Source organism: Mytilus trossulus, chromosome 6 (genome assembly GCF_036588685.1).
Source record: "Mytilus trossulus isolate FHL-02 chromosome 6, PNRI_Mtr1.1.1.hap1, whole genome shotgun sequence".
NCBI classification, from domain to species: domain Eukaryota; kingdom Metazoa; phylum Mollusca; class Bivalvia; order Mytilida; family Mytilidae; genus Mytilus; species Mytilus trossulus.
In genome coordinates this window covers 80358992-80372769 of record NC_086378.1, presented here as the reverse complement: position 1 = coordinate 80372769, position 13778 = coordinate 80358992, and the positions used below count along the sequence as shown (strand labels likewise).

The 13778-nt window shown below is 29.8% G+C and overlaps 1 protein-coding gene across 3 annotated transcripts in view; it reads right to left on the bottom strand.

Annotated features, from left to right (window-relative positions):
• LOC134721972 (retinoblastoma-like protein 1) overlaps nucleotides 1–13778 on the bottom strand; it is a 62028-nt gene that overhangs the window by 16602 nt on the left and 31648 nt on the right. For 2 of the 3 annotated variants that reach the window (XM_063585349.1, XM_063585350.1), the window contains exons 8-10: nucleotides 10945–10992; nucleotides 10204–10384; nucleotides 2770–2936 (exon numbers count right to left, since the gene is read on the bottom strand). In XM_063585349.1, coding sequence (XP_063441419.1) covers nucleotides 2770–2936; nucleotides 10204–10384; nucleotides 10945–10992 — 396 coding nt within the window. The remainder of the gene's footprint in view (nucleotides 1–2769; nucleotides 2937–10203; nucleotides 10385–10944; nucleotides 10993–13778) is intronic. The other variant, XM_063585351.1, reaches the window with a different exon arrangement.

The following is a 13778-nucleotide window of genomic DNA, read 5'->3' as shown; positions in this document are numbered from 1 at the left end:
CAATCTTGTTATACACCAAACATAGTTGATCTTTGCTTAAAGTATCTAAGAAACAGACTTTAGTCACAAAAACTTAATGTAACCAATAAATCATTAAAATGAGGTGAAGGTCCGATGACCCTACCAGACAGGCATGTATCTATAACAATTATTCTTTGTACCAAATAAAGTTTGCTTGTGGAATCTGAACAAAAATACCTAACTAATGACGAAAACTTCATCAAAATTCAACACAGATCAATGATATCAGGTCAAGGTCAGGTGAACTTTGTCTGACATATCTTTGTACTTTGCAATGATTCTCTATATCACAAATATGATTGACTTATTATTATTAATTTCTGTTTTTTAACCAATTGCACACCATGAAAATGAGATAAAAGACACCCGACATAAACCAGACAAAATCTTTAGACCATATGGCATTGGTATACATTGGTTTACATATATGAAGTATACAGATCTCTACCTTTTGAAATATAAATCTTTATACAAATATTTTACACTGTGTAATCCTAATTTCCAGCATTCTGCCACAAATGACAAAGGAAAGATAAAAAAAAAAAAATATATGCAAACTGAAAATTTGCGTCCCTTCATATTAAATTATTCTAGAATAGTAATGGTTTTAAAGGGTTTGTAAAATAGTCATTTAAATTAACAATTTAAAAATTACAGTAGGAGTATGAAATTTAAAAAAATCAAAGGATATGATGTATTTAAAATAAATGTTAATTTCAACAGTTTTATATAAGATTTTACACAAGAAGACGATTATTGATCAGAAGGTTTAAGATATTTAATATATTTTTTTTTAATGTTTTTCATAACTACATCATATCCTTTGATTTTTTAAATTTCATACTCCTACTAAAATTTTTAAATTGTTAATTTAAATGACTATTTTACAAACCTTTAAAACCAAAAAGTTAACTATCTTTATCTTATAACATGTATATAAATAATTATAAATAGTGTATTAGATTTGAACCAAATTCCTATGTTAATTTTACTTTCCCATCTAACCAAGGAATTTTTCCGAATCTATAATATGAAAGATGATATCAATGATCACCAGTATCAAGGTTGGAATAAAAGTGTTGGCTGCATTAATTCATTTTTACCTTTAACATTTTTCGTTAAGTTGAAGAAAGACTTATTATGCAATTGTACAATATGGAAAATGCACAAAAAATTATACTGAAAACCTCACAACGGTAAAAATTAATGTACTTCAAAGATTGCAACCAAAATTTCTAGATTGATCTTTGTTCAAAAGGTATGTTGGCCTTCCAATGCAACTGTCATACAAGTGAGAGGTTAGCAAGCTATATAACAAGGTAATCCTCCACTTTTTTCTACATAAGAAAACGCCTAGTCCAGGTCTGGAATATGACAGTTGTTATCCATTTGTTTGATGTGTTTAAGCTTAATTTTTCTATTTGATTAAGGACTTTCTGTTTTAATTTTCCTCAGAGATTTGTATTTTTGTTATTTCACTTTTATCACAAAAAATTAAAACAAAGTTTTCAATTGATCCCAGTTAAAAAGGTATATTGACCTTTTATGAATTAAAGATGAAATGTATTTAAACAAGATTATACAAGTTTCAGGACCTTTGATCTCACATTGATTCCACCCCCCCCCCAGGTATTGTTATATTCAGTTAGCTTTTTTTCAACCCCTGGGGTATTGTAATATTAATTTAGGTTTTTCTAACCCCTGGGGTTTTGTTCCATTAATTTAGATGATCAAAACCAAAGTCTTTGAAACAATATTTCTGACTCTCTTTGTTATAGAAGTGGAAAAAAATCTAGTTGAAGAAGCAATTTACGCCTGGGTTCCTTAGATTTACATACTAATCTATCCTGTAAGTGACACCCAACCTTTCATACATTGATTGAACAATTAACTAATGGAATTGATATTGATTTTTACCAGGTTATACTGAGAATTGTAGAATTGCATCTTTTAACTGTGGTAATGTAGAGACTGACTTTTTCCATGCTTTCTGCTGTAGATTCATTAATATTCGTTCAGTACCAACTTTCTTGGATTTCAAGTGTACAGGGGAACTATGAGTTTAAATGTTTAACGAGTTACAAATATTCTTTAGGAATGTATGCAGACTATGCAAAATCCAGAAAATTAAATATCATCAAGTCTTTCTCAAACTAAGAAAATTGGTACCCACGAAAACAAGCGAATCCACAGTATTTCAATAGTATAAGAAAAAAAAAAGATTTGCAATTTGTCACTTCATGTTTTTTTTGTATAAAGTACACTAAGTTCCTGTAATGGGGATTTTTCAGTCTTGCTGTGCTATGGTATAACCTTCGTAAAAACTTCCTCCCAAAGCTTTAAGAATGAGGGGGCTAGCCTACATAAAATGTATTTTGTCACTTTCTATCTAGATTAGACCCTGCCTTCTATACATACTGTTTGCAGAGATGATATAAGATGTAATAAAACATCTTCATGGTTTGAAATGCTTATATATAGGTATAGGAAGATGTGGTATGAGTGCCAATGAGACAACGTTCCATCCAAATAACAATTTATGAAAGTAAACAATTACTGTATGTTCAATTGACTAATGAGATTTTTGAACATTTTTATACATTTATCTATATAAGACCACATAAAACTACTTCAAAAGTTGGAGTCTTAACTTCCTTATTACATACCAGATCTTCAACCGTTTTATTTGTTTTACTTTTGATATAAAGAGGAATTAGACGGGACAGACAGATAATTAATTTGGCTTACCTGAACATTTCTATAAGTGCATCGGAAGGACTAGTCTTCCTGCCCGACAATAACAACTGTAATTTACCCACACTTTGAGTGGCTGTTGACACTGGTGTTATCGATGGGTCTTTGTCTTTCAAATATCTTCTCCCCGTCAGCGGCGTTAGAGGTGCCAATGATTTAGTCTGATCAAAAAATAAAGAATAACATGGACTTTTACTATAAGGCCAGCTGTTTTTCTGTTGGCATAAACACAAGTCACGTTTACGAAAATAAACCTTTCGCATTATCGGGTGCACTAGCATTGTCTTTATCCATCTGATTTTTGTTAACGACTAATTGTTCAAAGTCCCATTTTAAAGTCCAGTTTTCACAAACCACAAATTAGCAGGAATATCCACATAATTGTCTCAAATAATCAATTTTTAATGTTCAATCGAAACCAATTTGTTTTCATTCATTCATACATAGGGATTTAAATTTGTTTACATTTCTTCCTGTTAATCTCATTATCAAGTCCATATGTTATCAAATTATTAATCATGCATCCTTCATAAAAAATTATACAGATATATTTTTTAATTTTCCACTATTTATCCATTCTATTTCAGCTTCCCTACGATTTAAATCCCTTCACGATCACAGATATGAACCATTTACTTGTATTTCTTTGTTCCAGTGCACTATATATACAAAGTATTGAGGGAAACTAGAAACAAGTTACAACTTGTTATTTTTCTTTCTCTTTGTAACACCTAGGTAGCTTTCTCTAAATGTGTTACATCGTCATTAAATATAAAATCTGATTACTCAACATATTATCTGTTTTGATTTAATAAAAGTAGAAATACATTTTTGATTTTTTAGTGTATTGACTAATTATAACTTAATTTAACCATCAATACTGTTATACTTTATTTATCTTTTTCTGGATCTATTTTAATCATCATGACATAGTTTTAAGCAGAATCTTCTTTAGAACAATTTAACTAGGGGACATATATTTATCTATCTATATTACATCCAAAAGGATCAAAGGAAACCTCATATCTATAAATAGCATAATGTAATATCAACAAAAATTAGCATTTTTTACAATATACCGGTAGTCTATGTCTAGAATGGACCTTTTATTTTAATACTTAAAGTTTACTTTAGCCTACAAATTATATTAAGAGGTCATTCTAAAGATCTTTTCTGTTTAAATTTAGTTTTTTTCTAATTGAAGGACCTATTTATGCATTAAAATTCTCAAAAGTATTGAAAACGGCAGATTCAGTATTTTTATTTCTTTAGCAATATCTTACCACCAAAATTACTCTTTTCAAGTTAATGTTGAAGGAAATTTGTGTTATATTTATCTAAAGTTAAACATATATGAAAATCAAAGATTTGTACATTTGAATCTGTGTCTGATTAAAGAACAGCTATTCATAAATTAAATTTCTATGGTTTGTAGAAATGTTATTTATTTTGGGGCTTTACATTGATTGATAGATAAATTGGTTGGTGTTTAACACCACTTTCAGCACTATTGCACTGTTTTGTGACTTTCAGCTTAATTGGTGGTGGAAGCTGGTGTGCCCCGAAAGAGAACCACCACCCTTAAATAGGAAACTTGACAATCCTAGTCATTTTACATTGGAGTCAAACACAACTACCACATGCAAGAGTCAAAAAATATTAACCACTCAGCGACAGAAGCCCCTGTGGGTTTTACAAATTGCAACTTAATATTCATTAATGGGAAAATGAATTTTATTTGTTAAATTGGAAGATATCCTAAAAGTCAAAATTTCACAATAATATCTATCAAAATCTCCAAAAAGAAAAGTGCTTGTTATGTAATTTGTACTCAAGACAGTTAGTGAAATGAAAAACAAAAGTATTTTTTTGGTACTTGCACATCAATCAATACAACATTACACTTTAAAACTGTTTTCATCATGCTTTATCCACTGGTTCATTCATTGTGGTAGGGCAGTGGACCATTATACTTAATTTACAAAATTCACATTTAAGGACAATTAAAGCTATGCATATAATTTTTTGATGTTGCAGATTATGACCATTTGCAATTTTGACTGTACTCTGTAACTCAACAGTGTAGGATGCTGTGCACCTTCAAAAAAATATAGCTGGTTTTTTTCAATCTAATTTTTCACCTGATTAAATCCTTATTCACATAGAAGTATTAAATTCATTCTTTTTTTTTTTAAACAATTGACCGATTTCAGTCTTCAATATAAGCCCAAGAATTTGCATCAAAATGATGTTGAATAAAAAGTGAACTTATCTCCTGCACCACTTAGAAAACACAATATTTTCAAATTAAACTGTCACATCAATTATATTATGTTAGTTCACAGATGCCACATGCTTTCTTTCTCAATTTATAGGTGACAATTGCAAGAAGAGATTAAAATAAATACACAATACCAATCAAGAAATGTATCTTTTTCTTTCTTATAAATATGTGATTTTGATTTTTTTACAAAATTAAATTTTTTCAATAAATTGCAAGATTAAAATATTAAAAAAAAACATCATTAAAATTAATTGGGTTTTCAAATTAATCTTAAAAGTCAGGATAAACAACATCAAGAACATTTCCCCCAAAAAAAAAAATAAACACCAAAAATTAAGAAAAAAGGGGGAGGGTCAACCCCACAAGTGCCTGTGCATTTTCCCTAAACTTTTAAAGTTTAACAATTTTGTGTTTTAAACATCTGTTTGTTGTAATAATATCAGTCGCCTTATCAGTATGAAATGACAGATTTATAGCACTACTTAACCATTTTATAATTGAGAGAAGATATGAAATTTTCACTTTCTTGTGCATGGATGTTGGACTGGATTTTTACATCTATCTTAAATTTTAAAACTATACATTACTGTTTTTTCAGTATTTGAACTTTCTGAATGCACATATTAAATCTAAATAATAACCAAATGAAAAATTGAACCATGGCATATCAACTTTAGAAATTTAACATGAATCTTTAATTTATAGTTACATTATTTATTACATATACTCAATTGTTGATGTGCAATCAATATATATATATATATATATATATTTTTAATACTTTAATGTAGTTCACATGCACTTTAATATAACAACAATTTATATTAAATTGTGTCTAAATATGTTATTCAATATAAACGGATATTAAAACTAATTTTACCATGCTAATGTTACACAATATCAAATTACTTTAAAACTTTTTTAATAATATGTGTATGGATAAATTCCTTTTACGTCTTAACCTGTGTACTTTTAAAACTGAACTCCAAGATAAAAAGTACTAGGGCTTTCTATTCAATTATCAACATTTTTTGTCAAACTTCCGTAGGTTGCTCCCTAATAAGAGCTGCTGAAGCGTGCATGTATGTAGGACTGTAATGATCCACCACCTAACAATATGGTCTTATTTAGAAAACATTAGCTACTTTTGTTAAAGAATTTTCGTAAAATCTGGAACTTGAATATGCCATACAGATGATATAGTTGAGCTTCAACCCCCCCTCCCCCTCCAAAAAAAACCCTGCCTTCTTCAATCATTGATAGGGGTGGGTGCAGCTAGGCTTTTTGTTACTGTGGATTCATTTATTTTCATGGGTATCAATTTTCCTGGATAAAGAAAACTTGCATTTACTTGGATATTTGATTTCATAGTTTTGCCAATCTGTACATGCAAAGCCCTTAGTAAATTTATAATTCATGGAACATTCAAATTCATGGTTTGTCTTCACACACAACCCACGAAAATTGGTATCCAACATATAAAAATTTGTAAGGGTTCCCCGGAACCCAGTGTCTCGCCTACTTTTGCTGTAAATCGCAGGCTCAACAAAAGTGAGGAAAAAAATCAATAAAAATATTCCTTTTGATACTATCTTATGATTGTAAGAAGCTTCTGTCCAAGTTTGGTAAAAATCTAGGATAGTTAATGAATCTAATAAATGTTTTGAAAACTTAAACTGCAGACTGTATGTAATGTTAACTAGAAGAAAATCTAAGTCCATTTAAAAGTAAAATACAGAAAAATGGAGTTATCTTTTTACAAAATTTACTTCCTGGATACTATCTTATGATCATAAATAAGCCTCTGTCCAAGTTTGGTACAAACCCAGGATAGTTTAAGAAAGATGTTAAAATTTTAAAAACTTTAACCACAGAGTGAATGTAATGTTTCCCCGCAGAAAAACTAAGTCCATTTAAAAGTAAAATACGGAAAAAAATAGATTTTTTTTTTTACAAAATTTACTTCTGGATACTATCTTCTGATCATAAACAAGCTTCTGTCCAAGTTTGGTACAAACCCAGGATAGTTTAAGAAAGTTATTAAAATTCTAAAAACCTTAACCACAGAGTGAATGTTTTGTTTCCCCGCAGAAAAACTAAGTCCATTTAAAAGTAAAATACGGAAAAAATAGATTTTTTTTTTTACAAAATTTACTTCTGGATACTATCTTCTGATCATAAACAAGCTTCTGTCCAAGTTTGGTAGAAATCCAGTATAGTTTAAGAAAGTTATTAAAATTTCAAAAACTTTAACCACAGAGTGAATATTTGTGGACGCCGCTGACGACGACGGAATGTAGGATTGCTTAGTCTCGCTTTTTCGACTAAAGTCGAAGGCTAGACAAAAATGAATCCACAGTACACAATCTTTTCACATAAATTAGATTTGAGAAAATGTATACACTTTCCAATATTGTTTTGATTTCATGAGGGTTGTAAATTCATGAGGGTTGGAATACAAAATTGTTAAAATAGAGAAAATTGAGTAAAAAAAAACACAGCCCAGAACACCAAGAAAGATGACAGAAAAAGCTTGAAAAGGTGACCTATTCTAGTGGCCATCTATCACCTTGTATATAGGAAGTGACACCCCCCCCTGATGCAGTGCCTCTACATTCAGTTAAATTTTGTTTACCTATGTGGATCAATAAGTTTTGGTAAAAAAAAACAAATATAAAATTTTGTCAATTCCCTAAACGTAAGAATTTTTCAGTTGTTATTTTAAAAGATTAGTAGAAAGTGTTAAATAAGATCCTTACGAAAGTATCTACTTTACAAAATCTTCCATTACTGAGACACTCACTGGTGGTCTTATAAAATAAATCTATCAAACACCTGGGCCGTATTCTCTTATTTTTGTTTTTTTATTTGAGGACTTTCTATCACCTGGTCGTAACAACCTGATGTCATATTGACATGACATAATGTATGGCACACGATCAATTTCTTCATGGTTTATAGCGATTTCAGGTACAAGGCATTAATTCAACAAAGAGGTAATTACGTTGCATTTATGAGATCTGAACATAAACGATACAAATGTAAAGCAAAAAAGAAAGGTGTTATAAATTCATGCATGATTTATCGAACATGATTACTATTTACAATTAATAACTAAATCAAACACCTTTGTAAATCATAAAAGCCAAAAATAGACAATATCACATATTGCCAAAAGAATTAGTGCAATCAATTCAGATCTAAATTAGCGTTTCTAATATATAGAACAGGTGAATATATTGACTCAGGTCCTAGCCGCCAAAACTAGTAAAAGCTTGTCTAATAGATTACAATGGAAAAAGGAGGCAAAAGTCAGGTGCTGGCATGATGCCAGTGAGAAAAAAACACAATACATATCAATTAGCCTTATCATTGTTAAACAAACCGTGATAGATCTTCGGAGATCTTAAGAGGATTAATGTCAAAATCATCAGGAAAGAAATAAAGGAGGGAACATATTCACTTCGATCATGGAATTATTAAGATTAACAAAAAATAAAAACTTTTTAATCAAAAATAAAATATCATTTATCAAATCCTACATTTTAAACTCTCTTCAAATATAAAGTTTACTTTATAACTGTTGTTTTGACAATATCCGTTTAACTAAATATTGACACTATGAAAGATTTCAGCGGAGATAAAAAGATAATACCTGCTATGTTTAACTGACTATTACGAATCAGCTGATTATCTGGCACTTGATCAAATCTTACCGATTCGATTGTTCTCTAATTGTCGGAGGTCTCAATCAAATTCGTATGATAAAGACGTGTATTTGTTTATAAATCAACAAACTCGAGTGGACAAAATACATGTCATATTTCAACTGTCAGACGCCAAATCAAACAAAACCTTCTCGATCATATATTAATGTCTTCCTGATTTCCTTTTGTAGGTTTTGAAAATGTGGTTTATCTTCATTTTAAATTGATTGAGAGCTCCAATGCTTACAGTAAGCTATACTTCAAGCCCATCGAAGCAAAATATAATAATATTTAATAAAACTTCAAACAGCTATATATTTTTCTCAATTTTCAGTCCGAGTGTCATAAAATTAGGCTTCACATTATACTCTCTAAACACTAAAAATATTTCGAACTTCATTATCTACTTAAAGGACTCTAAAATACTTGTACATGCAACTTGAAAAAGACAAACAGAAATACAAGTGGATAAAATTCTTTTTATCCTTGCTCTTTAGAGTCACGATAAAGAGGTTATTTTTTAAGTTCTTTATGATGAAGTGTGTTTTGAACAATAAACTGACCTAATCAAAGGCAGCATTTTTTTCTTTATTAAATAAGATCATTATTTTTCAAGTACATTCTGAAAAAATAATTTTGATATCCTTAATAAGAAAGTTAAACACTGAAGATTGTGAATGCTTTTTTAAAAGAAAACAAGTTCAGATGATATATGTTAATTAATTTTCTCTCATATCCATTTCTTTGACCTTTCCTTTGATGTTTCTTTCTTGTTTGTTCTATGTAAACAGATATTTGTATTTTAACATTTCATTCATAAGGATTAAAATTTCATTTGAGAGAGTGAAACTAAAGTATTTCAAGATGCTAACAAATTTTCAGAAGATTTTTGTCCTTAAATTAAGACTATCCTTATTATAAGCTGCCAAGACAGGCATATGTAATAAAAAGTTGTGCTAGCAGTCCTTAATTCACCCATCTCCCATTTTATTGCATTTAATAGTTCTAGAACAACAAATTCTTAACAGACTATTTTCATATCACTGACTTTTCAGACTGCAGAGTATCATTTTTAGACAGCTTACCTACACTCTGTGATAGGATATTCTGAAACTCCATCAAGCAACAGCAACTCAAAGAAGTAAAATCAAGCTTTCAATAGGTGCAATTTGACGGGGAAACCGTATCTTTTTTCTACATATGGAAAAATCAACAAAAAAAATTTATTTTCCTCCTAAAGTGAACCAATAGTGTAAGCTTGTTTTTATTTCATTTAGTTAGTCTTATTTGGCAGAATTCCAAGATGCCCTAACATGGAGCATGTAACCTGTCAAAAAAAATTATACTCTTTATAGAGTCCAAAGTCGATAATATGAAAGTAGTCTTACTCAAAACCAGACAAGTGATCACAAATATCCCACTCACATAAAAACTCACCTCTTCAAAATGTTGTTCTAAATTCTGCTTAAGTTTTATTCGTTCATCTAGTTCTTCAGAAACAGTTTTTGATTTCGCTGGAGTTCCTATCTCTTCTTCAGCATCATCTCCTAAGAAAATTCTTTCATCAAAATCTCCGACACTAAGTACAAACTCTTCATACTCGCTATTCACAGCTTTACTGAAATGCAAAATAAACAATAATTTTAATATCATGTGAAATATCTAATTGCAGAAACTTCTTTGCTGCAGTCTGGAATAATAACAAAACATGTGAAAACTTGGGTATTTTTAGTGCAAAAATTGTCAACATTATCAAATGTGTACAAAAATAGTACAAATGTAAATCTATATTTCCTTAGGAATGTTGTTTTCATTATTATTAAAATCTTGACTTAACAGACAATTGTCTTTATAGATGAGATATGGCTAACTACCAAATACAACATAGTGTCTTATTCAATTATTTATTTTTGTTTAAAAGTTCTCATGAAAATAACTCATCAGGTTTTTAATTTTGATAGCCAGACACCGGTTTCTTCTTTTAAAGACTAATCAATGACTCTTGAAAAAAAAATTAAACAGCTAAATAATGCACAAAGTTAAAGAGCTTTGAAAAAGCCAAATATCTCAAAATGAAATGAACTAAAAGTAACAAATGTTAGCTATTTTTGTACACTTTTGAATATGATGTTAATATGGAGAGAACAGTTAGCAATGAACCATCATGCCTTAACTAACCTGACTAATCTCTTGGCTAGCTTTTGATGTTCCTTGTTGATGGCCAGACTGAAATGAGGCAGGTGAAAACTCAATGATGATATATATGAACAACATCAAAATGCAGGTGAAAACTCAATGATGATATATATGAACAACATCAAAATGCAGGAGTATGATACAATGAAGAAGAGACATGAGTTGGCAGAGTACAACATACAAATACTGATACATGATATGAAAGTTTATTATTTTGATGCTGAAGAATAATCTACAATCCAGGGGAAAAATGGTGATTTTATCCCTGGCATCTAAATTCAGCTATAAAACACACAAAATAAAAGTCTAGATACAATGAAACATTTTTAATCTTGCCTTATCAATAAACTGGATTCTGTTTTACAGCAAAAATGTTAGTACCAGGTTTTATGACCAAGAGCCAAGAATGTACATCCATAACTTCTTGTAAATGATACAATTCTCCATTTTTCTGAACTCTCATGCAATATTGTATACTGCGCAGAGCACCAATTCAAAGATTATTTTTCAAACATGCAAAAACATGGATAAAACAGCCGTATAAATACTAATGAAGTCTTATACGTCAAGGTCAATTTTGTCAAATTGCTGTGATTATAGCATCAACCTTTGTCCATTATTTTCATTTCCCTCCTCACCGACAATGTTGCTTCAGATTACAAGATGTAATCCTGAATTAATAATATTTCTACGGGACTTTAGTCTAATTCTTACATTCAAATTCAAATGAAAAGATTAAAAAGAATTCTTATTTAATAATGACAATGTCCTTGGAAGTAGTTCCTTGCAAAACGTAAACAAATGATAGATATCACAAACAACGTAGATTTCAAATCCGTTAGAAATTAAAACGATACTGTATCCATGTACAGCAAAATTAAAAGATAATAAGAAACTTCTAAATTTAATATATATGTTAATTTAAGGGTTGAGGTTCGCCAATTTATTTAGACCAACAATACTCATTAAAGACCTTACGATACATGGGTATTTATTCTTATACATGATTTGTTATACTAGTCTTTCAGATATTTCATTCTTTATTCCATAACACATGAAAAAGTGAATTAAGCTACTGTATCCCGGCACCACATCTCAATAACAAGTAGAATTCAGCCCACACCTGAACTACTTTTTTTTACTAAGATACAGGGTTACATTGTTCCTTAAGGTAAACTTCAATTACCAAACAAATATTACGGCACATTGAATATAATGCAAGTAATATATCACTGCTTTATTCATTTTACTTTTTGAAACCTGCGGGACAAAGGCAAAATCTATATGAATTCACAGTTCATCTAAATGTTTATTTTAACAAACAACAATCCCTTGATCCTAACAAAGATTCAATACGTCAAATAAAGCCTTGATATAAAGCAACCACTAAATTAATTGACTAAGTTCAGGATTATTTTGATTATAATAAAATACCTTTTAGCGATATTTATATTTATAAAAAAGATGACGATTAAGCAAAAAATAAATCCACATGTCTAGAACATTTTTCTTTTGCTATGTACCCTATAAATATCTCCATTTTATTGACTTAAGAATACCTTTCAATTTGGACAATATTACTATATTCAATAAAATATCTGATAGATACTTTTTATGACACTTTATTAAACATCCAATTCTAGTAATCATGTGGATAAATGCAATAAGCTTGTAAGTCTTCAACCTATAAAATTGATTTTACCATTCTACATGTAAAAGTTACTGTCAATAATCATATCAAATGCCTCAAAAATCATAAAACTTGTAAACTATTCAACACAAACAAGCTAAAACTAGATCCTTCAAATGGCACGAAATCTTTTTACAACCTATAATTGATCAGCATTAACTTTCATAAAATTTGTAATACTATTTTATGTTTAATTTGAAAGTTTTGAGATTTAAACGAATACATTTCATGATGACTAATTTATTGATTTTGCATCAAGGATAATAATACTGCTGTGTCAGCAGTTTTTGATGAAAAGTCAATTACATCTTTGTTTTTTCCGTGAACAGCAATTGAGAATTGAATGGGACACTTGCCAAAACCCCCCACAAGCAACTTCTCTCAAACATAAAAATCTAAGTAAACATCATATAAGCTTAAAATATAATCTTTTTCCAATCAACGGAAGATATAAAATACATCCCAGATAAAACAGTCAGAGAAATTAAACATCCTAACAATCATCAATTGAACATTATCTTTGCAATAAAAGATGGCTTTATGCCCATATTTCAGCAAAGCCATTAAAACACTATCAAAGGACGTTTACAAGGAAATTAAATAACAATGCTATCTGATAAACACACTTCCATCTAGGACAAAATTCTGACCAAATAAAGACATCATCATAGATCTGGACCTTAATGAGAAAAATATTCATATAAACAAATTTTTCAACACCCAGTATAGAATAAAGAGATGTGGTATGTTGCTTTGTGGCCATAACTATTTGGAGTATAATTAACAGACTCAGATTTCAACAAATCAAAAAGCCTGGATTTGGTTTTTTTAGCACAAATTTTGTACTCCAAGCACTGAGTATATTTTGTGACCGTAAACCTAGGATAGCCAATCATAGATGTAAACCTTAAAGACTTCAACAATGAGCAAAACCCATACTGCAAAGAAAGCTTCACAAGGCCCTGACATAACTAAATGTTAAACAATTCAAATTAGGAAACAAACAGCCTGATTTATGTAAATACAAAAATGTAACAGCAAACAGACAAACAAACCTGATTTACAGCACAAACAATAAATAACCACTAAATCACAGGTTCCCAACTTAGGGACTGGAACATACAGA